General features: G+C 42.8%; 1 protein-coding gene and 1 long non-coding RNA gene across 9 annotated transcripts in view; one reads left to right on the top strand and one right to left on the bottom strand.

Annotated features, from left to right (window-relative positions):
- Atp10b (ATPase phospholipid transporting 10B (putative)) overlaps positions 1-23,864 on the top strand; it is a 328,393-nt gene that overhangs the window by 215,374 nt on the left and 89,155 nt on the right. For 4 of the 5 annotated variants that reach the window (XM_055610683.1, XM_055610684.1, XM_055610682.1 and 1 more), the window contains exon 6: positions 18,603-18,807. In XM_055610683.1, coding sequence (XP_055466658.1) covers positions 18,603-18,807 — 205 coding nt within the window. Of the gene's footprint in view, positions 1-657; positions 1,271-18,602; positions 18,808-23,864 lie in introns of those variants that run through there. The other variant, XM_055610685.1, reaches the window with a different exon arrangement.
- The window catches only part of LOC129679494 (uncharacterized), a 36,367-nt gene continuing 31,226 nt past the window's right edge, over positions 18,724-23,864 (bottom strand). For 2 of the 4 annotated variants that reach the window (XR_008720555.1, XR_008720557.1), the window contains exons 6-7: positions 19,444-19,527; positions 18,724-19,189 (exon numbers count right to left, since the gene is read on the bottom strand). This is a non-coding gene — a long non-coding RNA (uncharacterized LOC129679494). The remainder of the gene's footprint in view (positions 19,190-19,443; positions 19,528-23,864) is intronic. The other 2 variants (XR_008720556.1, XR_008720558.1) reach the window with 2 other exon arrangements.

Here is a 23,864-nt window from a genome sequence, read left to right as displayed (position 1 = left end):
TGCTTGATTCAGTTCTTCTCAGCTGGAAGTGATTTTGACACACCTCCTCCCTCTCCATCCCTCACCCCCATGAGCATATGGTGATAGGTGGGGATAAGTGGTAGGTAGAATACTACTGTCGTCTAGCGGATGAAAGCTGGGGGTGCCAGTACATGTCCTATAATCCTACAATACACAGGGCAATACACACACACACACACACACACACACACAAATTATCTAGTCAAAAATAGCAGGACTGAAGTCATGAAACTTTGATGTAACTCATGAAAACCCTCATATTCTTAGCTACCTGTATATTTTGGTATTATTAAGATCGGGCTGGAAACCCAAAAACTAAACTCCAGGATGGTTAGATCATCATAGGAGACTAATTTCTTAAGAAGCTCTTTTTTGGGGTGTCAGGTGAAGTCTCCCAGACACACACACACACACACACACACACACACACACACACACACACACACACACTTATGCAGTTTTAAAGCAGCAGGGTGCCTGGCTAAAAGTCCTTTTTTTTTTTTTTTTTTTTTTTTTTTAACTTAACCTGGTAGGTTTTAGGACCCAGCGTCAGTGCACCTAGGTAGGCAAGGAAGACACCTGTGGATGCCGCCTACATTCCAACAGGTGGAGTCTCAGACAGGCCAAAGGGAGTGCCTGGTGAACACACACGGTTCTCTACAAGCTTCTTCCTGATCAGAGTTCTCCCATACCGATTGCAGATTGGCTTGCTGTATTTCTTTTTTTTTTTTTTTCTTTTCTTTTCTCTTTTAACCTTTTTTAATTAATTGGTTTTGAAAAAGGAGGTAGAAGTTTTCAGCAAAGAAGGCGAGTAAAAGATGCTGAATAAATTATGATAGTCGAAGAGGCAGGCTTGGGCAGAGATGAGGAAGGAAGGGAGGAAAAGGCGGAAAAAGAAAGAAGACAAGAAGAGGGTCGTGGTTTCCAACCTGCCTTTCGAAGGATGGCCCTACAAGGAAAACCCCAACCGCCATTACCGTGGGAACCAAGTCAAGACCAGCAAGTACACCGTGTTGTCCTTCATACCCAAGAACATTTTTGAGCAGCTGCACCGGTTTGCCAATCTCTATTTTGTGGGCATTGTCATTCTGAATTTCATCCCCGTGGTCAATGCGTTTCAGCCAGGGGTGAGCATGGTTCCCGTCTGTGTCATCCTCACAGTCACTGCCATCAAGGATGCTTGGGAGGACTTCAGAAGATACAAATGTGATAAAGTCATCAATAACCGAGAATCCCTGGTCTACAGCAGGTAAAACTAAGAGCTTTGGGGAACTCTCACTGGTCCAGCCTATCTTTCTCTGGCTGCCACCTCTGCTAGCAGAGGAATGGTGGCAGGGGCTCTCACCATCTGACCTGAGTGAAATGTTAAAGCCCCAGAGTAAGGACTCTAGTAGAAACCACAAGCCAAAGAAGACTAAGGAAGGCTTTTCAAATCAGGAAGTCTTCATGTTATAGTAACTTTTGAAGATTTTTTTTTTTAAATCTATTCTTCTCCCTAATGAGTCCAGTGTGGCTATGAGTATGTTTGACTCTGGGAGGAGAGAACGATCAGTGTGTTTCAGGGGAGTGATGGAGCTCTGTGCTACAATGGGAGCCTGAGGACACAGATGTGGCTGAGCACTGTTTGTAGTCCTAACTATGTGATGGCCTTAGGCAAATGATTTAAATGCTCACAGTGTCGTGCTGTGGTTCCTAAAACCAGAGCAATTCTTGATGTGTACATGAGACTGATACAAGCTAATCCTAGGGATTGCTTAGTGTTAATGCCAAACATGTAAATAGGAATTACAATCACTTTTAGGATGCAAAATTCCTGTAGGCCCAGCAATTATTGATTGTCCCTGCGGCTGACTTCTGATATTCCCACAAGGCATAGACTACCTACCTTGGTCTCACCATGCTGTTTAATAATATTTTATATATGCAGATATTTTGCAAAGTTTTGTTGGCCAAATAGCCAAACTGGGCTCTTTTAGGCATGCTTTTATTTGATAAGGGGAAAAGGACAGAGGTAAAGCATGTCTCTATTTTCTAACAACCTGTGTAACTACGGAAGAACTAGGGTTGGTGAGCTCAGGCTTCATGAAACAAAATGACAGCTCGCTTCTTGAGTGAGCTGGCGGTTAACCATGAATGCCTGAATTGCTTAAAGATGTAATGCTCAGTTTCTTATTTCATAATGAAAGTCTTTATTTTCATTCTCTCAGATTCTCAGTCTCCCTCCCTCCCTCCCTCCCTCCCTCTCTGCCTCCCTCTGTCCCTCAAACCACACTGGGACTGTCTTAGCCCTTCTTACTTCATCAACTGCTTCCTCTGCAGAGGTTTCTCTGTTGCTCTGGTCACTGGCAGGAATGAAAGGGATTTGAAGTGTGCACTCTAGCCAATTAGGATCTGCTAACCTAGAAAAATGTCTCTTCCCTGGGGAATGAAAGTTTAGCTACTGGAACTGGATTATGGAAGGGCTTGGGAGTCAGGTTCCACTATGAACTTTACAGCCAGGGAAAGCCTCCAGGGAGACTATCACATACAAAGAAACCCTAAGTGAAACTCCATGCTCCCCACTCAGAAACACTGAATTTTGGATATCTTGGCTGACAGGGTCACAGTTAGGTGTCTGGAAAAAAATAATCTGAAGGAAAGCTCTTACTTGCATTTTTTTTTTATTCCTTCCCTAGTTATATCTAGTTGTCATAAGCACGGTGGTCAGGAAGGAACTTTCTGATTTGCCAAATATCCCAGAATAGTGAACCTATGCTTGGCACTCGTCCTGATGTTGATCAGACTTTAGGCTTACCTGTGCAGAAAGCAAGATAATACTCTAAACTAGGTAATAGTATGATTATCTACTAGATATTTCTAGTGGATAAGGTATGTACATGCCTGTAACCTAAGCTCTGAGGAAGATAAGTCAGGAGAATCAGGAGTTCAAGGCCACCTAGGCCAGGTAATTCAAGGCTAACCTGAGCTACATGAGAACCTGTTTCAAAATTTAAAACAATAATAATAGACTTTAGAACAGGCATTCATCTGACCACTCACTGTCAGGAAGAACAGAAAGGGCTTTCAGTGTTTCTGAAGGGATGTTCAGTAGAATGACTGAAAAGGACATATTCTTAAGATATCCCACCCCCAAATAGTTGCTGGTCCTCACAAGCCATGGCTCATGGATGACAAAGAAGAGGTGTCCAGTAAAGAAACCCATACACTTTTAATTAACTTCATGTTGCTCAAAAATACTGCTAGTACCTAAGTATGGAAATGTTTACTTTTTTCAATGACACCAAGAGAATTAACTGTGGGGACCAGACAGGCGGTCAGTGTTAGGATGTGATAGGGGATGGTACAAGGGACAAGCTCAGAAGGGTTCATCTCACGGCAAAGCTGGCTGTTCAGCTAACGTGCTTTGTTCCACGTGGAAATACAGCCCAGTGCTGACTAGGCCAGATGACCTGAGTCCTTGGAGGAACTGCAAGTGCTACTTCTTTATTATGTCAAATTAATTTTTTCTTTTATAATTCCATGCATATATGTGCATATATAAATATAATACTTGGATCACATTCCCTCATCATCCTTTCTTACATCCCTCCTCCTCCCATTGAGTGCCTTCTTCTTCCCAACCACAACCACTGCTAGTTTCATGTCTTTTTTCATTCTTTTGTGGGGATTTGGGGGGTCCCACTGCATTTAATGAAAATGGGTGGGGCTTATTTCCTTGAATAAGGATAATATACCAGGGGCTATAGGCTTGGATATCTGATCCTGGCTCCTCCAGCAATCATTAACTGCCTGTTGCTTCTCTCCCAGGGTTGCTAATGACATAATTGATGCAAATACTTCAGACATAGTTTATTTGGCCTAAAGTTCTATTCTGCTTGGAAGCCTCTAATTTTCACACTTTGTTTTATAATGCCCAAGGCATCAGAAGTCTTTGGAAGAGAATTGTTGTGATCTTCTGAGGTCACCCCTCAACGAAGGGCTGTCTGTGGACAGAAGGGGCTATGACTTTTAGGGGACAGCAGGCTTGGGAGTCAGCTGCCTGTCCTCTAGGCCTGGATCTTCAGCTAACTATGAACAGGCTTGGATAGTCACTTCAGTTTCTGCATTCCCATGTCTGCTTTCTTAAGGCTTGTAGGTCCTGTGAGGTGCACGATTTAAAAAAAAAAATCAGAACATGTAGCCAAATAGTTCAGAATATAGCATTTACATGCTGCTGCTTTGGGTCTAATTACATGTGATAGCATAGTTATGAATCAGGCATGATCCTCAGTAAGCATCGTGTCTAGTGCTGCATTGATTTAGCTGTTTTCTCCTGCCAGTGGTAGGAACCTCAAGCAAAATGATTTATAAAACAGGAAATTATGACGGCTTAAGCCACCACAGGTTACTTGAGGTGAGCCAGTACTTAGCCCTTCAAGCAGCTTCTAGATACAGACTCAGCATTAGTGCCTGTCTTTGTCCTCTGAACCCTCAGACAATCGTGCCTCATGACAATGAGAAAGCTGCAGCAGGACCAGCCCTCAGAACCACTTCTAATAACCTGCAAAGGGATAAAAAAAGATATTTCTGGTGGCCTTCATAGAAAGTCAAAAGGAGTAATTTATACCCTAATCCCCTCACATCTCAGAGCCCCACATCGGATCAGATGCCCACCCCAACCCAATCCCTGGAAGCAGGAAATCAGATTATGATTTTAAGTTATACATGAAGCCAGATCTTTAACCAGAGAGTCCAGCCATGTTTTCCAGGAAGAGATAAGGCCCAAATAAAATAATCCCCCCAAAAAGGAAGAAACAGACATTGTAGAAGCCATTTCCATGCCCTCAATGCTGTCACTAAGAAATCCATTCTTTGTCACTTGCTTTCCTCATATCAAGGGGAACATGCCTGCCTCGGAGCAGCCTGCACTAAATGTCCAGTGATGTTGGCTAATTCTGAAGTGCACAGGTTCTGTAAAAAACCATAGCAGGAAAAACCAGAAATGCCACCTGTGTGTTAATGATTACCTGAAGCAATGGATACTAAGGGGCCTGTCCTGTTGCTAGAGATCCACGACACAGGATAAGATATCAAAGGACTCGAAAGTTGAGAAAGTGACACTGTTTTCTGAGTGATACCTGGAAGAGTGTGTTTCCACCACCAGCTCTTCCCTCTGATTTGTTCATCTAAAAAACTGACACCTTTTCTATTCCTTTCTCTCTTTTTTTTTTACAAGTAAGCACAAAGGCCTGTAGAATTCTGCTCACTGCCTAATCCCATGCATCATCCAGTCTAGACTCGTTTCTCCTGCGAGGAAATGGCTTTTGCGAACAGCAGAAGTCTTGTTAACAGAATTACAATCCTGTTAGAGCATTTTCTTTTAATATAGCAACGGTGCTTATGGTCGAGAGGTGACCCATTAATCAGATTTATAGAACGAGTTGGAGGGGAGATTAGCTTCAGAATTGTATTAGCTTAGCTTCTCCCAGGGCTCTGTTTAATGAATCCAGAAACCATACCCAGCAAGAGGCTTGTATTTTTCCAGCTAGTTTAGGGAAATTGTATTTGTGTTCAGAAACATGCAGTATAGAAGGAGGAATGTGAACCAAGGGAGTTGGGGTGGGATTTGTCTCCAAAATACAACAAAGTCCAGCTTGACTTACAGCAGCCAGTCACTGGCTTATTCAGCTGTTTAGCAAAGTGAGTGTTTCTCTGTCTCTGTCTCTGTCTCTGTCTCTGTCTCTCTCTCTCTCTCTCTCTCTCTCTGTGTGTGTGTCTGTGTGTATATGCACACATGTGTATATGTATATAGAGGCCAGAGGTTGACATCAAGTGTCTTCTCTATTGCTTTTTACTTTATTTTTTGAAACAAGGTCTCTCACTGAGCTAAGCACTTACTGGCTTGACAGGCTCTCCATCAAACAGGAATGTGCCTGTTTCTACCCATACCCAAACAGGAATGTGCTAGAGTTATAGGCATATACAACCACAGTTGGCTTTTTACAGCAAATAATAACTGGTGCCATAATGAATGGGTACCATCACAGCAGTGTGTCCTCCAGGAGCTCTCAGTCCAAGGTACATGAGGTGCCTACCAACAATTAAAATGCCCCCTGTACTTTGGTGCCCTATATATATAAAGGGGTAGGGGTACTATAGAGGAGAATGTAGAGATTCATCTACCTACATGAAATATTAAGGCCAAGGGAAGCCTTCCTCAAAGAGGTAACCCTTCTCAGGGCAGCAAAGCAGGAGAAATGGTTGGCCAGGCCAAAGGAACACCGTTTAGTTCATACTCAACTGAATGATTATAGTGATATTAAAAAGACCATATGGATTATGCTGATATTAAAAAGACCAGGAAGGACCAAAAATGCCTGAAAAGTTGAAAGTGAGTGAGAAAATGATTTACTGATTTTCAGCCTCTGTGTGTGTGCGCGCGCACATACGTGCAGTACATATACGTGTTTGTATGAAGATATGACTATGCAGGTTCCTGTGCGTATTTGCACACACATTGTATTCCAGCGGTCAATGTTGGGTGCCTTCCTCGACTGTTCTCCCCTTTCTTTGTTGAGACAATGTTTCTCACTCAAGTTGGACCTCACCAGTTGGCTGAGTCTGGATGAGCAACGAGCTCCAATGATGAGCTCTGCTGCTGATGGGCTAAATCTCAGGTCCGCATGCTGACACGGTAGGAGCCATCTCCCTAATCCCTCAGCTTGACTTTTTAGCAGCACATAGAGAGTCTCCCCTCTGAAAATCAGGTGGCTGCTTTGATGTCAAGTGAACTTAATATGCTGCAAGAGAGAGGCCAGTCACTGGGGCTGACAGCCTGGTTGGGCCTTCAGCCTGATTTTGTCAGTTGCCTGTCCTGCCTGCATCCAGTGTGGGCAACCTGGGGAGGAGAGAAACGAACATACTGGTGCTTATTGTTTTGTTAATCATCTAGTGACTTAAATAGCACTCTTTCAGTAATGCAGCCCAACTTTCTCACCTTTAAAGGGTGATCAGAATTCTCCCTACAGTCTATTTCATGAGAAAATAGGCAGATGACCTATAAAAAGGCAATGCTGTAAAACAAACTATAGAACACATGGCCACAGGGTGTAAAGGAGAGAAAGCAAAACAGTCTCACAGTGACCTGACTGAATACATCCACCAAATACTCCACATCAAAACTACACTTGGCTAGAGCTGCCCACCGTGGCCCTAAGGAGTACCTGCATCACATGAGCCTCGGTTTCAATATCTAAGCACACTCACACTGAGTATCAGGCTTGGGAAAGGCATACGTGTCCTCACCTGGCCCAGACTCTGAGACACTTGGTCCAACATAACTTGCAAGATGGCCTGAGCATAAGAGTGTCAGGTGTGGGCAGCTGCCAGGAGTTCTGTGGCCTCCATTTTCCTTTAATTCTCTGAATGGTGATCTATAGAATCCCAAAAAGAAAGAAAGTGATTGACAGGGCAGAATTCAGTCTTTTCCAGAGTCATCATAATACCAAAATACTATTATAAGCCTACCTTCACCCCCCCCCCAAACAACTTCCTGGGGGTGCTTCTGATACTAAGTAAGCTAGTGTATGTATTAATACATACTACTGAATGCTTGGCATTGAGTCTGGTCTGTAGCAGCACTTAGATAATATTAGCTAAATTACCACTGAGGAGAATTCCAGAACCTTGACAGCCAGTATTCTCCATGAACTTGACCCAAGAAAAATACAAAAGAATAAATTGTAAAAAATAAAAAATAATAATAAAAGAAAAAAAATAGATTTTTATTGTATACCTAATAAAAAGAAAAATACAAAATAGAAACACTTTATTTGTGGAACTTGACTTCAAGCTCTGGTTTATAGCAAAACAGCCATTGGGGGAGAATCTGAAAAATGCAGATAGTGGAGAAGCATCCAGGGTCATTTGAAGTGTGACTATGAAAACTACCACGCCTGGAGGTCACAGATCAACAGAGCATGGTGTCCATGTCCCAGGTCTTTGTTTTGCATTTGGCAAACCCAATGTCCATCTTGCAAGTGTCTCCCACCCACACCCTAACTAACCCCTCTGCCTTGCCTTGTGCGCATGGAAGGCTATAAATATGAACCACTTAGGTCAATTCAGCCTGTCATTTCAGGAGACACTGCATCAGGTCCCCCAAAATCATAGACCAGAGAGTCATAAAACAAGAATTTAAGTGTCCCTGAGGCTCCAGGCTCTTGTCACCAGAGATGATTTGTATGTCAGCAAGGGGGATTCAAAGCCTCTGCATTGCAGTTACTGAGCTGAGGACCCTAAAATGTAAAACTAGTGTTCTCGTTTATCCTCCATTAGGCTTCTGTCCCCCTTCAGCTTCATCTGCTGTGTACCTCATTCCAAAACAGAGCATCCATTCCACATTAAGCTATGATGCCCCTCACTGCAACTCATAGGTCCTGTTATACATTCCTGTGTGATCTTACCTGAGTAAGGTAACCCTTCAGGGTCCTGTTTTTTTTTTTTTTTTTTTTTGTGTGTGTGTGTGTGTGTGTGTATGTGTGTGTGTGTGTGTGTGTGTGTGTGTGTGTGTGTGTGTGTGTGTGTTTTTGTTGTTGTTTTTTGGGGGTTTTTTTTGTTTTCATCTAAAAAGACAAAAGAAAATAGTAATAATAAAAGGTTGCCTCCTGGGTAGAAGAGATGGCTCTGCCTTTAAGACTGGTAGCTGCTTTTCCAGAGGATGCCAGTTCAATTCCTAGCACCAACATGGCAGCTCACAACTGTCTGGAACTGTCTCCAGTTTCAGGAGATCTGATGCCCTCACACAGATATATACATACAGCAAAACACCAATGCACATAAAATTTTTAAAAAGTTGCCCCCTAATTAGGCAGATAAATGGTCATATATGTCTGGTCCTGGATTCCTTATGAGCATTCTATACATGTCAGCCAATAATATGAGATCACATTATTATTAGAGATCTTCAGTGAGAAGTCTGCAATGACTCATTGTCAAAATGGCCTCAAAAAGCTTCTCATTTGCATAGTATTCAAAATGAATCTATAAGACATCCAATTTAACAAACACTGAGCTTACCCAATTCTAGGAGCATAAATGTGTACATTCCCATCTCTCAGTAAGGTTATCAGATAGTGAAAATAAAAAGGTGCATGAAACAATAAAGGGACAAAAGCGTGACATGCAAGCAGGCATGCCAACAAGCCAGGCGGCACTGATGTCCACTGCCTAGGGGTGTAAAGAGAGAGGTAGGGTTTGCATCTGCTCAGGTTTCAGGAAGTTCATAAACACTGTGCTATGTGCTCTCAGACACCCCCAGGCTGATCATTCATAATCCAGTGGCCATGGCCTTGCAGGAAGGCTCCCATGACCCCCAGCCCCGTGAGGCATCACTTCTTAATGTGCCTGTGGCCATCACTTCTTAATGATGGTTTGTTCTAAGTTATGCTTTCTCAATGTGGCAGCTACATGGTCAGTGAGATTAAAGATGGGTGTCATCCCAAAGCCTGGAGCTTTAACGCCTAGCACACATACTAGAGCCTGGTGTGGCCAGGCTTCTGTAGCCTCTGGATGAGAATAGGGTGGTGCTAACACAAATGTTTCTCTGTTAGGATGCTCAGCCCCAGCATATTGACTTAGTGGTTGGCTCCTCTCATGCCAACTCCCACTTGCCCTGGATAGATAGAGCTGGACATCTCTAGTGTGGTGAATGTCTCTTAAGGGCCACAGGATCTCTAGACATGGCTCCTACTTCCCTCTGTTTCTTTACCTCCACTGATTCTTTATAGAGTTTCTTCAACTCCCACATGTTTAACAAACTCCTCCTGGAGGTCTGTCCCAGATAAGCAAGTACACACAATAAAGAATTTTTTTCATCATATTATTTTTTTAATTTTTATATTAATTAGAGTTTATTCACTTTGTATGCAGCTGTAGCCCCCTCTCTCATTCCTTCCCAATCCCACCCTCCCTCCTTCATCTCCTCCCATTCCCCTCTACAAGTCCTCCTCTCCTTCCATCTGACCCTAGCTTATCAGGTCTCATCAGGACTGGCTGCACTATCTTGCTCCATGGCCTGGCAAAGCTGCTCCCCCCTTGGCGGGGAGGGGGTCAAAGAGCTGGCCACGAGTTCATGTCAGTGTTCCCCTTACTAGAAAACCCTCTTGTATACTGAGCTGCCATGGGCTACATCAGAGCAGGGGTTCTAGGTTATATCCATGAATGGATGCTCCTGGTTGGAGCATCAGTCTCAGAGAAGACCCCAGATATTTTGGTTCTGTTGCTCTCCTTGTGGAGCTTCTGTCCTCTCCAGGTCTTACTATCGCCCCCTTATTTCATATGATTCCCTACAGTCTGCCCAAAGTTTGGTTATAAGTCTCAGCATTATTTTGATACACTGCTGGGAGAGTCTTTCAGAGGCCCTCTGTGATAGGCTCCTGTCCTATTTTCTGTTTCTCCTTCTTCCAATGTCCATCCCATTTGTCTTTCTGAGTGATGATTGATCATCTTACCCAGGTTCCTCCTTGTACCTTAGCTTCTTTAGGTGTACAAATTTTAGTATGTTTATCCTATATTATAGCTAGTATCCACTTATAAGTGAGTATATACCATGTGTGTCTTTCTGCTTCTGGAATATCTCACTCAGGATGATCTTTTCTAAATCCTACCATTTGCCTGCAAATTTCATGATTTCCTTGTTTTTAATTGCTGAGTAGTATTCCTCAATGTGGCAGCTACATGGTCAGTGAGATTAAAGATGGGTGTCATCCCAAAGCCCGGAGCTTTAACGCCTAGCACACATACTAGAGCCTGGTGTGGCTGTGTGTAAATGTACCACAATTTCTGTATTTATTCCTCTGTTGAGGGACATCTGGGTTGTTTCCAGGTTCTGGCTATTATGAATAAAGCTGCTACAAACATGGTTGAACAAATGTCCTTGTTGTGTACTTGAGCATTTTTGTATATCTGCCTAGGAGTGGTATGGCTGGATCTTGAGAAGCATAATTCCTAATTGTCTGAGAAAGCACCAGATTGATTTCCAACGTGGTTGAACAAGCTTACGTTCCCACCAGCAATGGAGGAGGGTTTCCCTTTCTCCACATCCTCTCCAGCATGTATTGTCACTTGAGTTTTTTATCTTAGCCATTCTGAAGGGTGTAAGGTGAAATCTCAGGGTCATTTTGATTTGCATCTCCCTGATGAATAAGGATGTTGAGCATTTCTGTAAGTGTTTCTCTGCCATTGTATATTCCTCTACAGAGAATTTTCTGTTTAGCTCTGTTTCCCATTTTTAAATTGGATTACTTGAATTGTTGCTTTTTAATTTCTTTAGCTCTTTATGTATTCTAGATATTAGCCCTCTGTCAGATAGGGTTGGTGAAGATCCTTTCCCAATCTGTAGGCTGTCATTTTGTTCTGACGACAGTGTCCTTTGCTTTACAGAAGCTTTTCAGTTTCATAAGGTCCCGTTTATTGATTGTTGACCTTAGAGCCTGTGCTGTTGGTGTTCTGTTCAGGAAGTTGTCTCCTGTGCCAATGGACAATAAAGAATTTTAAGGCAGGAAGAAAAGTGTATTGTCTATCCCCTGCCCTAGCCCTGAGCTATTTTTAATGCAGATTCTTCTGCCTCAGAATCATTTACCAGCATCAGGTCAATAACTAAGACCATACATTCTTTTTTTTTTTTTTTTTTTTTCTGTGACAGAGTTTCTCTGTGTAGCCTTAGCTGTCCTGGGCTTGCTTTGTAGACCCGGTTGGCCTCAAACTTACAGAGATCTGCCTGCCTGTGCCTCCATGAGTGCTGGGATTATAGGCATGTGCCACTGTGTCCGGCTTTACACATCCCTTTTCATGCACTACTCCCTTTTACCAGACATTTCGCTCAGCCACCAAACCCCATACCTTATTTGTATCTGCTGGCAAAAGAGACAATGACTATAGTTTCTAGTCTGCTGTCAGTACAGCAATGCTCCATTCTTCTGCAACCTAGAAACAGCTACAGCAGAAGGTTGGCGGCTATAAATACCAGTGTGATGAAGTTTCTGCTACAGCTACCTGGAGTCCCTCATCCCGTTTGAATAATCTGAGAGTCGGGTTAAGAAGGGGCTGGTGAGACAGATCATTCAGTAAAGTGTTTCTCATGAATATGAGGACCTAAGTCTTCTATCCCCAGAAGCCACATAAAATCAGGGCTTGGTGGCACTTACTTTTATAATCCAAGAATGGAGGATTTGGCGGGGCTCACAACACAGACAGCCCAGCCTATGTGGCAAGTTGCAGGTCAGTGAGATATCCTTTCTCAAAACTAAATGGTAGACGGAACTTAAGGAATGACAACAGAGGTTGACCTCTGACCTCCACACACATACACGTACCTGCAAGCACATGAATGCATATGTGTACAACACAGAAGAAAAGTAATAGTTCAAGGCTACACAACATGTAAAAACTAGAAATCTCCTTCAAATGCAGTGCAGGTGACTCCAGTATTTCTGTCTGTCCATATGTCTCTGATCTCCACACTCAACTTCCCAAACAGCCAGGAATTGTAAGCAGGCATGAGTTAGCCACAGGCTGTGGAAAGAGCAGTCTGAGCTTTGTCACTTCATACCTTGGTTAGACCTCTCTATCCCAGCCTCAGCTTCCTCACCTGAAGTTTAGGGATAGAACTGCAGATCTGCCTACCCAAACTTCAAGAACACACATTTCTCTGAACTTATCCTAACAGCCATGCTCCAGGGCAGAAACTGTTCTCTTTACTGAAATGTTCTGGGCCTGGGGAATGGTTTATATTTGTAGAATTTCTGCACTTTACACATTATTATTACCTGGGCCCAAACCACAGAAAGTCATCGTGAGTGTAAAGTACCATGAAGAAGAAAATGTAAGGGTACAAGAAGGATGGAAAGCCCTCACTATACCATGAGCAAACATTTCTGTCAGTATCACAAAGGAAGCTATGTCTAATGAGCACTAAATACAAACCCCTACATGCAGCCCCTCTTGGGAATGATTCCCTGTTCTCCATCCTCCAACCCTGTGAGGTGATACAGATAAAGAAATACAGATTCTGAGAAGTTATATAATTTGACCAAGGTTTCACAGACAATACTCGGTGAAACTTAGATCCAAACATACTCATTTTAAAAATATATTTTATTTCATTTTTAATTATGCACATCTGTGTGTATCTGCATTTGTGTATGGTAGCATGAGTAGGAGGTGCCTACACAGGCCAGAAGAGGTCATCAAAGCCCCTGGAGCTGGAATTACAGGTGGTGGTGAGCTGCCAGACATGGGTGGTAGGAACCAAACCCAGGTCCCCTGCAAGAACCGTATGAACTCAATCATTGAGCCATATCTCCAGCCCCAAAACACGTTCTTAATCCCTGGACTATCTTCATTCTTGTTGGTGGTTCCCATTCACTCTGGATAGTCGCTGGAACATTCTGGGCTTAGCATTTAAGCACGGTGAAGGATAGCCAAGGTCAGATTGTGCTCTGTTTGTTAATCATAAGTTCCATAAGACAGCTAATCTTCCTGGCAGATCTTGTCTTCGCCAGTTCTTTGGATAGAACCCAATTATGGGGAATGGAGCCTTTGAGCATCCTCTCCTTCATCTCTCCCTCTCACCTGTTTCCAGATGGCATGCAGTTGGTTAAAAACCTGTCTTGCTGTTTATTTACCTTGTTTTTTTAAAGGCCCATCTTCTTCCAGAAAGCTGTTTAATGCTGTACTACATAATTTCTCCTCCCGGTAGAATCTGCCAGATGGAGTCTTTGGCCTAAGCCACATGAATTTATCTTATTTTTAAACAGCAGTTAACATTGCAGGAAACTAAAATAGCAAAGAGTTCCCAGGTGCAAACTCACTGAGCAGGGAAACAGGCAAGAGCCTGTGCATGCATCCACCTGGGGCAGCTGTTCCAAGCGGGCCATATTAATGAGGGAAGACTCCGGCTGGCGGCTCCTGGCCAGCTGCTGGTCACATATGACTGTCACTCAGTGTAGAAGCATGCCACATTTACACTTCAGCTCAATTCTGCCACTTCTCACCTCCCTTGGCTGAACACCCTTGGGCTATGCATCCCTGGCTGCTCCGCAGACATGCTGCTGACAGATGGTGATGAAGCGTACCCTAGAGCACTGGACAACCAGAGCAAAGTATTCAAGTGTGAAATGGAATTGTCCCTAAAGGTCCAGTAAAATATGCCTATCATCCTACAATATAGCTGGATTAGGCTGCTGTAACATAGCATTCGATAAAATAACACTACTACAAATAAGAGTTTTCAAAGGATGTACCCAATAAGGAATGTCATATGTACCCATGTTAAATTGCCATGCTCCCAAATACCTTTTAATGAATAGCTGTAGCTCCTGCACTCCAGTCATCCTCTCCCTAGAGGGACTCCTGAAAAAGTACAGGGCCTGCTGGAGAAATACAGTGTTTCTGGAGGCTTGTTTCAGGAACCACACTCCAGAGCCTGAGCATCAATGTACTGAGATCCCTCTTTTCTAGACTTGGGGGAAGGTTTAATGGTGTTGGGATTTAAAAATAAAAAACAAAAAAACAGGTTGTTGTTGCCTGATCCCAAGCCACAGAATATAATTATAAGCATGAAAATCACAAGAAAAGAAAGATGAGGTCGGCAGCGTAGTGACAAGCCTGCTTTACAGAAGTGAAGAACCAAACCTCCAGCAATAGCTGTGAATGTCCATTTCCTATGCTGTTCTGTCTGAGAGAAGAACTCATCCATAGAAACAACTGTCCAGGATGGTGGAGGCCTCACTGTGATCCAAGGAGTATCATAGGGAAGACAGAGCACCGTCTGGTGATACCTGGATCATGGTGAAGATCGAAAAGGGAGCATTCCAGCCCAGTTCAGACATATATTCATAAATATGTGCACATCCAAAATTAGCCTCTAGTCCTTTCTGTCCTTTGTTGTTCCTTCTTATATCCATGCTAAGCAGTGGAGAACTTTATCATGAAGTTTGGGGAGAGCAGGTTGTTTTCGCTGATTACGGGTGATTTGGCCTTAACTTGTCTCTGAACGTAGCAACCCCACCTACCATATTTGACTCAACTTTCAGAATTGAAAAGCTCTGAAAATGATGGCCAGACAGATGGGGCTGAGATTCAGGCGTGTTCCCCCTAAACCTGATCTCGCACAGCAGGTGGGATGCTGAGGTTGGAACAATCAATGGATCCCCCACAGTCCCAAAGGCTTCATCCCACAAGGTCCAGAAGTCAAAGGCCAAGAAGACATAAAGGAAGATGCAAATAAACGCAGATAGATGCTTTGTCCCTTTGGGCAAGTTTACTGTAATATTTAAGAATCCTCTTTATGCTTTCTCTCAAAATGAAAAGAAAAGAAGCAGCAGTAGAAAACCAGTCTCTCCTTCATTCTATGAAGGTTTGTTTGGCACTGATAGTTTAGTCCATGCCACTGCCTTTAAAGAGCCTTGTACCTGAGCACTTCACAGGTACAAGCACTCCACAGGTAGCCATGTGGATATTGTTGCCATGGAGTAGAGAATGCTAGACTGCATTCTTAGGGTCAGGGAGCATTTCCACAGACCTCATGGTAGCTTTAAGGTGTGAGGCTACTCACCAATCCTAATGTCTCCAATGACTTTATACACTGAAGAGCTCTTCCTCCAGCCTTCTAGATGAAAGAAACTTGATTTCAAGGGCTGGGAGAGTCTTATGCAGGGACTGTGTATGATCAAGACAATAGGCTTTTAGGAGGGCTTTGCTGAGATTCTCCAGGATGGGAAGACAACAGTCCCTTCATCCTCTTTGAGTACTTTGATTCATGTCTCTTAGATACGGACTTGTCATGCCTGGGTAGCTCAGATTCCAGCAGAAATAACATGTCTAAGGAGGCTCAGCCATTTCTGGAGGAAATGGCACAGAAATAAGCTGTCTCTCCAGATACACTTAGATAAAAGAACTTTAATCCAGCAGGGCTCAGATAAAAAGAACACATGAGAAATATTGGTCTGGATTCAAATCCCACAAGAGGAACATAAGAAATGCAGTCATAGAAGAGCCCTCACCTCCAGTATAGTTCTTAAAACATTGTGATCCAAGGAATAATTAAGGATATCTAGGACATTAGATTTGGTTTGGCATGGCCAAAAGACTTTATAATACCCTGAGGGATACTTTCGAATTTTTTTAAAGATAGGAGGACTCTGGCTAAGATGCTCAATCCCCATTCAGAAGGGCAAAGAGGATGGACATCAAAGGAGGGAGAAAACAGGGAACAAGACAGGAGCCTACCACAGAGGGCCTATGAAAGGCTCTACCCTGCAGGGTATCAAGGCAGATGTTGAGACTCAAAGCCAAACTTTGGGCAGAGTACAGGGAACCTCATGAAAGAAGTAGAGATAGTAAGACCTGGAGAGAACAGGAGCTCCACAAGGATAGCAACAGATCCTAAAATTCTGGGCACAGGAATTTTTCTCTGAAACTTATATTCCAGCCAAGGACCACTTATATAGATGGCCTGGAACCCCTGCACAGAAGTAACCTATGGCAGTTCAGTATCCAAGTAGCCTCCATAGTAATGGGGATAGGGACTGTGTCTGACATGAACTGATTGGCCTGTTCTTTGATCACCTCCCTGTGAGTGGGGAGCAGCCTTACCAGGCCACAGAAGAAGACAATGCAGCCACTCCTGATGAGACCTGATAGACTAGGGTCAGAGGGAAGGGGAGAAGGACCTCCCTTTTCAGTGGACTGGGAGAGGAACATGAGTGGGGAAGAGGGAGGGTGAGATTGGGAGAGGAGAAAGGAGGGAGGAACAGGAGGGATACAAAGTGAATAAACTGTAATTAATAAAAATAAAAATAAAAATAACTTAAAAAAAGAAAATAAGAGCTTCTGGAGAAGCTTATTTTACGACAGCAAATTTTGTTTAATAGTTGGCCTGGTGGAACAAAGACTTCCTGATATGAGAGTTCTGTGTAAATGCAATGTCCTTTTGGGAAGGAGGGAAGGAAAGAGCTCACGCTGTTATACCAGCTGGGAGGGGCTAGCAGTAAAAGCTGTGAGCTTTGACATCAAGCTAAATATAAGATCAGGTTTCAACTCTGGTTTTATAAGACTTGTGAGAAAAAAAAATTAGTTCTCAGTTTCTTTATTTGTGAAATTCATATAGTGTCCACACCAATGAATTGTCATATAAGTGAACAGAATGTTAACACTAATACTTAGTGTATTGTAAATGTGAAATTGGCACAGTTGCTTTTATCTAAGTTTGATAAATTGCAGGGGGGTAAGTGTATCATTTCCTTCCAGTTCCTCAGTCTGATTTCTTAGTTATAGTATGTCCCATGCTGTCAAAGTCCCTGCTTAGTAATGCTGTCAACGTGTCTAGAGTTTTCCAGTTTATCAGTGTCCCAGACATTCTTAATAACCAATCTCCTTACTTTTACTGTTCCCGGTAATTGAGAACAGCCTTCTCTCTCTCTCTCTGCTCTTTGTACCTTTGCTTTCTTCCGTGATAACTAGCCATGCAGTATAATGTCACAGCCAACATCTCCTTATAGTACTCTTCCTGCCACGAAGGAAGGGCTTAGCACAACATCTGGTCAACAATCCACGATTATTTAAAAATCTAAATAGGCTCAGGAACAGATCTTTTACTAGTGAGATTTTTATAAAGCACGACAAAAAGCAGCTTATGGGAAGAAGAAGTTTATTTGGCTTACAATTCCAAGATTCAGGCCATTATTGCGGGGACAACAAGGTAAGAACTTCAAGTGTCACATCTACAACCAAAAGCAGAGAGAAAATGGATGCCTAGAGACATGCTTGCTCACTAGCTCTCTAGTTTATACTCAGTACCCTCCACTCTTCTACCGCTCAGGACCCCACCCAGTGAAGAACACCACCCACAGTGGCCTGAGCCAGCCAATAATCAAGACACTCTCCTAGAGATGCCCACAGGCCAACCTGATCTAGTTAGCTCCTCAATGGAGACCCTTCCCTGGTGATTTTTAGATTGCAGCAAGTTGACATCTAAAGCATACCAGTATACTGAGGACCCTTGCCTTTCTTATTATTATTATTTATTTATGGGTATATGTGTGTATGTCTTTTATCTTTATTTTTTATAATTTATTCATTTCATATCTTGATTGTAGCTCCCTCCCTCATCTCCTCCTGGTCCCACTCTCCTTCTTTCTTTCTACTCCCTCCCTTAGACCACAGAAAGGGGGAGCCCTCCTCCCCTACTATCTGACCCTAGCCTATCACTTCTCATCAATCAGCATTGCCTGGATCATCTTCCTCTGTGTCCTGGCAAGGCTGCCCCATCAGGAGGGAAATGATCAAAGAGCAGGTAACATAGACCATGTCAGAGATAACCCCTTCCTAGGAAACCTACTTGGAGACTGAGCTGCCTATGGGCTACATCAGAGCAGGGTGTCTAGGTCCTCTCCATGCATGGTCCTTGTTAGTGCATCAGTCTCTGCAAGACCCCTGGGGCCTAGATTTGATGGTTTCATTGGTCTTCTTATGGAGCTCCCAAGGGGATGTGAGCACTGCAGACTCCTAAATCTCTGAGAACTGTCTTCCTTGCACCCCAGAAAAGAGCAAAGCTACATGCAGAAGCGCTGGCAGGATGTGCGTGTGGGAGACTTTGTCCAGATGCGGTGCAATGAGATCGTCCCAGCCGACATCCTCCTCCTCTTCTCCTCAGACCCCAGTGGGGTCTGCCACCTGGAAACTGCCAACTTGGATGGGGAGACCAACCTCAAACAAAGGCGTGTTGTGAAGGGCTTCTCACAGCAGGTAAGTGCTTTCTATATTAATCTTCCATGTTGAGGTCAGAGACAAGAAGCAAGGTCATCTCTCAGAAAGCAGAATCTACACTGGCAGGAAGAGAGGGTGAGGTAGCAGGTGCCTCTTTAGAAACTCAGTACTCCCAGCAACCCGCTGGGTAGCTCTCATTTCACAGATAAGAAAACTAAGGCTTAAATAGTCTGTAACCTGCTGAAGGGTTGAATGATGACTTTGTCCACCTGGAGAACCTACCATGTCCTACAAATGCACAGTTACAGTTGTGATAGTAGTTATTTTCCGTGTGTGTGTATGTGTGTAGTGCTCCAATATGGATACATACGTGCACGAATATCTTCATTCAGCATCAGGGGTGTCCTCAGAAGCCATCCTCCTGTTTATTGAAACAGGGTCTCTCATGGATATGGAACTTACTGTGTGGGCTATGCTGGCTGGCCAGCAAGCTCCAGGGACCCACCTATTCCACCCCTCTAGCACTGGGATTATAAGCACATACCATTGTGAGCTTTTCTTTTTTTTTCTTTTAAGTGGGCTCTCGTGATTGAACTCAAGTTTTCATGCTTTTACAACAAGCACTTAACCAACTGAGCTGTCCCTTATTCCCGTTTTTCCCTTTTGTGTTCCTACCTTATTGATGGCGCTAATACTCTCCTGGGTCAGGGAGCCATCCTTGACACCTCTGTTAATTCTTCACATTTAACATCAACACAGCTGGATGGGAGAGGAAACACAGTTTGTTGGTGACCAGCTCTGACTCTAGGTTTTGACAGAACTATATCGTGTATAAGCTTTCTCATTTTCCTGAAGTTATCACTCTGTCATAATTTGGTTCCTTTATCAGAAAAAAAAAACAGTAAAAAATAATATCTATCCTTTAGAGTAATTCTTAGGACTAAATGGTATAGACCTGAATTATTTAGCATGGATAACACGCGGGAAGAGACTGGTAAATAGTTGCTATTAATATCAATGATTTTCATAAACAGTTTGCATTGGCTAATTGGATGTGATATTCTGGTTTTCAATTACAATTCTCCTTATGGGGTTTGATTTCTGGTCTTTCTCTATTATTGGAAAAAAAATCTGTCACTTTATATTCCACCAGCTTTTGGCTAAAAAGAAATTAAATGAGTCAGGGGATTTAGGAGAAAGAAAGCAAGTGTTTCATTCCTCCAAGGGTCGCATGAGCTGTTGTTCTGTGGTCTATGTCATTTCTCAAGGTGAAACAGTGTATTCTGCCTTAGCTTGTCTCCTCCACAGTTCCTGATGAGCCATTCTCAAAATGATTCCTATGTGACAGTCATCATAAGTTTGGTCTTTACTCTCCACTTGTTGGCAGAAAGGCTAACCGGTGCATATAGCTTTGTTGTGAGAATAAGAACCTAGACCTCCAGCTCAGATGTAGCCCATGGCAGCTCAGTCTCCAAGTGAGTTCCCTAGTAAAGGGAGCAGGGGATGCCTCTGACATGAACTCAGTGGCTGACCCTTTGATCACCTCCCCCTAATGGGTACAGCCTTACCAGGCCACAGAGGAAGATGACGCAGCCAGTCCTGACGAAACCTGATAAGCTAGGGTCAGATGGAAGGGAGGAGGACCTACCCTATCAGTGGACTGGGGGAGGGGCAAGGGAGAAGAAGAGGGAGAGATAGTGGGGTTGGAAGGGAATGAAGGAGGGGGCTACAGCTGGGATACAAAGTGAAAAAAGTGTAATAAATAAAATATTTTTTAAAAAGAAAAGTAAAGAGCAAAATAAGAGCTTGGTGGCCACTACGTACACAATCAGTGGTCTCTAAGACCACCAGAACTGAAAGCCACCTTTACCACATCATAGTTACTGTACTTGCAGAAGAAACCACAGCTCTCTGACTCTTGGTCTCCAAGCCCCACTGACCTGGCTTGGCTTCTAAGTTTTGCTTTCCTTGCCTCGCCCTTCCCTTATTCACTGAATCATATTAGTGTTTACAAAGAGCAAGACACTATCTGGTGTGCAAAGTTCTTCAAGGCTGGCGGAACAATCTAACTCTGGACTTGGGTCCCTGTGACCAACTTCCTTGATCAGAAAAACCTCCTTTAAGAAATACTTACAAAAAAAAAAAAAAAAAGAAAGAAAGAAATACTTACAGTAAGGTTTACACATTATACACACCCACTTCGTGTGCACAGGCAGATCTAACACCTTAGTCTGGGTACAGGCAAAGATCTCTCAGACTTAGGATTTGATTCTATTGCTTTTCATTTAAGTTCCGGAAATAATAAACTTTGATTTGCATAGCTATCTCTGTTTTAGCCTCTCTGATGTCTTCGTCCTTGTCTAATTCTGAATCTTGTTTTGTCTCTCATTTCAAAGCTATTGGATTTCAGCCACTGACTTTTCTTTTTCCTTTGGCCTCAACTCTAGATTGTTTCTTGTATATAAATCAGATACTTTGGGACTTCACTTAAAAAAAAAAAAAAAAGAAGCTAGGTAAAAAGAAACCTCCATACTCCAACACCATGACCATTCAACTTGATAAACATTTCAAATTCTCACCCTGAATTGTCATGGGGTACATGGCATTTCTTAAAAAGATGAATTCATATGTGAAAAGGAGGTTTTATTGACTTGGCATCCAGAGTTCTTTGTCCTTGTCCTGATTTTCTTTTGCTCAAGAGTACTTGTGATTCACTAATAACAATAATAAACCTGAGCCCATGGAAAGAACTTTGCATGATTAACTAATCCTCACAACAGACCAGTGGATGGACAGCATCATTGTCCTCATTTTACAAATAAGGAAACTAGGGCATAGAGAAGTCACCTCTCTCATCCACAGCCACTGAGCTGTAGAGTTGGAACCAGAATTCAATACCATGTTTGATCTTAAAGCCTATGGTAGCTCACTTTCCTGGCCCTTTGGCTTGTTACCTTATGCTAACAGGGACCTACCTACATACGGGAAAGCACTTATTTATCACTTACAGATTCTTCCCAGAAATAAGTAGCAGGTTGCTGGAAGAACAAAAGCAGCAGGATTAAAAGATTAAATCTCAGCCTACTCTCTGGACAGGGGGAGTCTTGGCTGCTCCTTGCTCCCCTGTTTTTCCCTATTATCTTTAATGCATAAGACAGCTGGATATGCACAGAACTCGCTATTAGCTAATGCTGTACCACGGGGTTTCCCCAACGCACTGAACAAAGATATGGTGTGAAAGTTACAAAGAAGGAGAACACTGCAAAGATATATAAGATCAAAGCTAACAGTAAACATATTTTAAATACTGTCCCCTGTAGGACTTCCCTGATCCTTTAATAAGCCCCAGGGAGGAGGAGGAGAAGCAGGCAGTTTCCTGAGTATTTAAGCACAGAAATCTTTTATTCCAAGGGACAAATCCAGAACTACACAGGGAGGGTGGGATCACCACTCAGAGATTTCCTGATCATCACTGACCCTAAGGAGCTCCCACAAATATCCATAGCCTCTCCCACTGCCACAATGAAAACAATGACTCAGGACCTGAGTATACATAACTTTGGGTCTGAACAACTACCCTGTGAGGAGGGCATTACTACCCTCACCGGAGAGATGAAAATTCTGGAGAACAGGAAAGTCAGATCTCAGCATTTTCTCAGAAGATTTTGAGCACCTCCTAATATGATTTGTGTAGAGTTTTTGTGTTTTGAATAACAAGTTTCAATGGCTGTTGTTAACTTGTTCTCTCTAAATTTCATTATCCATGAGAACCTCAGTTTCCCCAAGGGACTTTTACTAGCCTCAGAATTTGCTAGAATTCCCCACCTCACATAACATTTTTATTACCCTGAAATGGTGAAAAAGTGAAGGTGGCTTCTTCGGGCAAGCCTTTTCCAAGACAGAATAAGCCCAGCACAGGCCCATTGCTCTTGAAAAAATATGGTCCATGGTCAAATCAAACTGCACCATCCTCATGGAGGGTCCAAGGTACAATATGTTAAGATCCCTGAGAACATTTTTCAAAACAAATTTTTACATTCCTATGGAATTTTAGGGAAAGGGACGTTTACTTGGATTTGATACAGACGTGATTGAGGCAGGTGAGAGTGACCATTCCCCTGGCCCAAGTAGGTTGTTGTTTGTTTTTTTTTTTTCCCATAAGTGGAATTCAAGTAGTATTATGAACATCAGGAGCCACTGATAAGTATCAGCTTTCTAGGACACTGTGGGGACCAAAGTTGGTGTCTGAATCCTTTTTCTGGAACTAAAATTAGACCAAAGCCATTACTTTTTCAGCTGGAGTCTTCCTTGGGAGCCATTTTTTGAATTCACAAAATCATTGACCTATTTTTAAAATAATAAGTCCCACAACACATTGCCAGGAAGAGCTGGAAACAAACAGTCTAGTCTAAGCTTACCACTATGCTGAGTTCTGCCCAGTAGCCTGAAGGACTTGACCAGGGAGTTCATTTGTTCACTTTTCTTATTTGTTACACTCTGACTCTTGAAGCTTCTGGACATGAATATCTGTGCCTCTCATTTTGGTAAAATTCCCCATAACCTTGATTTTTCTGATTGGATTGTGCCTCTGTGGTATCATTTAACATGTTTCCTTTCTAGTATATTTCTATAAATTGGTAATTGGATCCAGCACCTGAATCAGATTAGAACTGACTCTGGGGTGTGTGGGGTTGGGGAGTCATAGGAAACGTAGTGTATTAGTAACTTTTCTGTTGCTAAGTTAAAATACTCAACAAAAGCAACTTAAGGAAATGGCAAAGGTCAAGTCTGTTGCCTTTACTGATTGCCCACCTTTAGCCAGTGATAAGTTATGCAAAAGAAGTGTCTCCTGGATCACCTGACACAACCTCAATGTCTCTTGTAGATCCCGTTCCTCTCCATATGAACTTCTATTTAGAAAGCACAGTACATACATGTTAGAGGTGTTCATTGCTTTCTGTGTGATCAAGTAGCAAAAACTTAAATTTAGGACTCAAAATTTTAACTGGACCTCATCCACAAGATAGATAGATAGATAGATAGATAGATAGATAGATAGATAGATAGATAGATAGATAGATAGATAGATAGATAGA

Source organism: Psammomys obesus, unplaced genomic scaffold, assembly GCF_907164565.1.
Source record: "Psammomys obesus unplaced genomic scaffold, mPsaObe1.curated_primary_1811, whole genome shotgun sequence".
Taxonomy (NCBI): Eukaryota; Metazoa; Chordata; class Mammalia; order Rodentia; family Muridae; genus Psammomys; species Psammomys obesus.
Note: the sequence above shows the minus strand (reverse complement) of the source record. Positions and strands in the feature narration are given on the sequence as shown.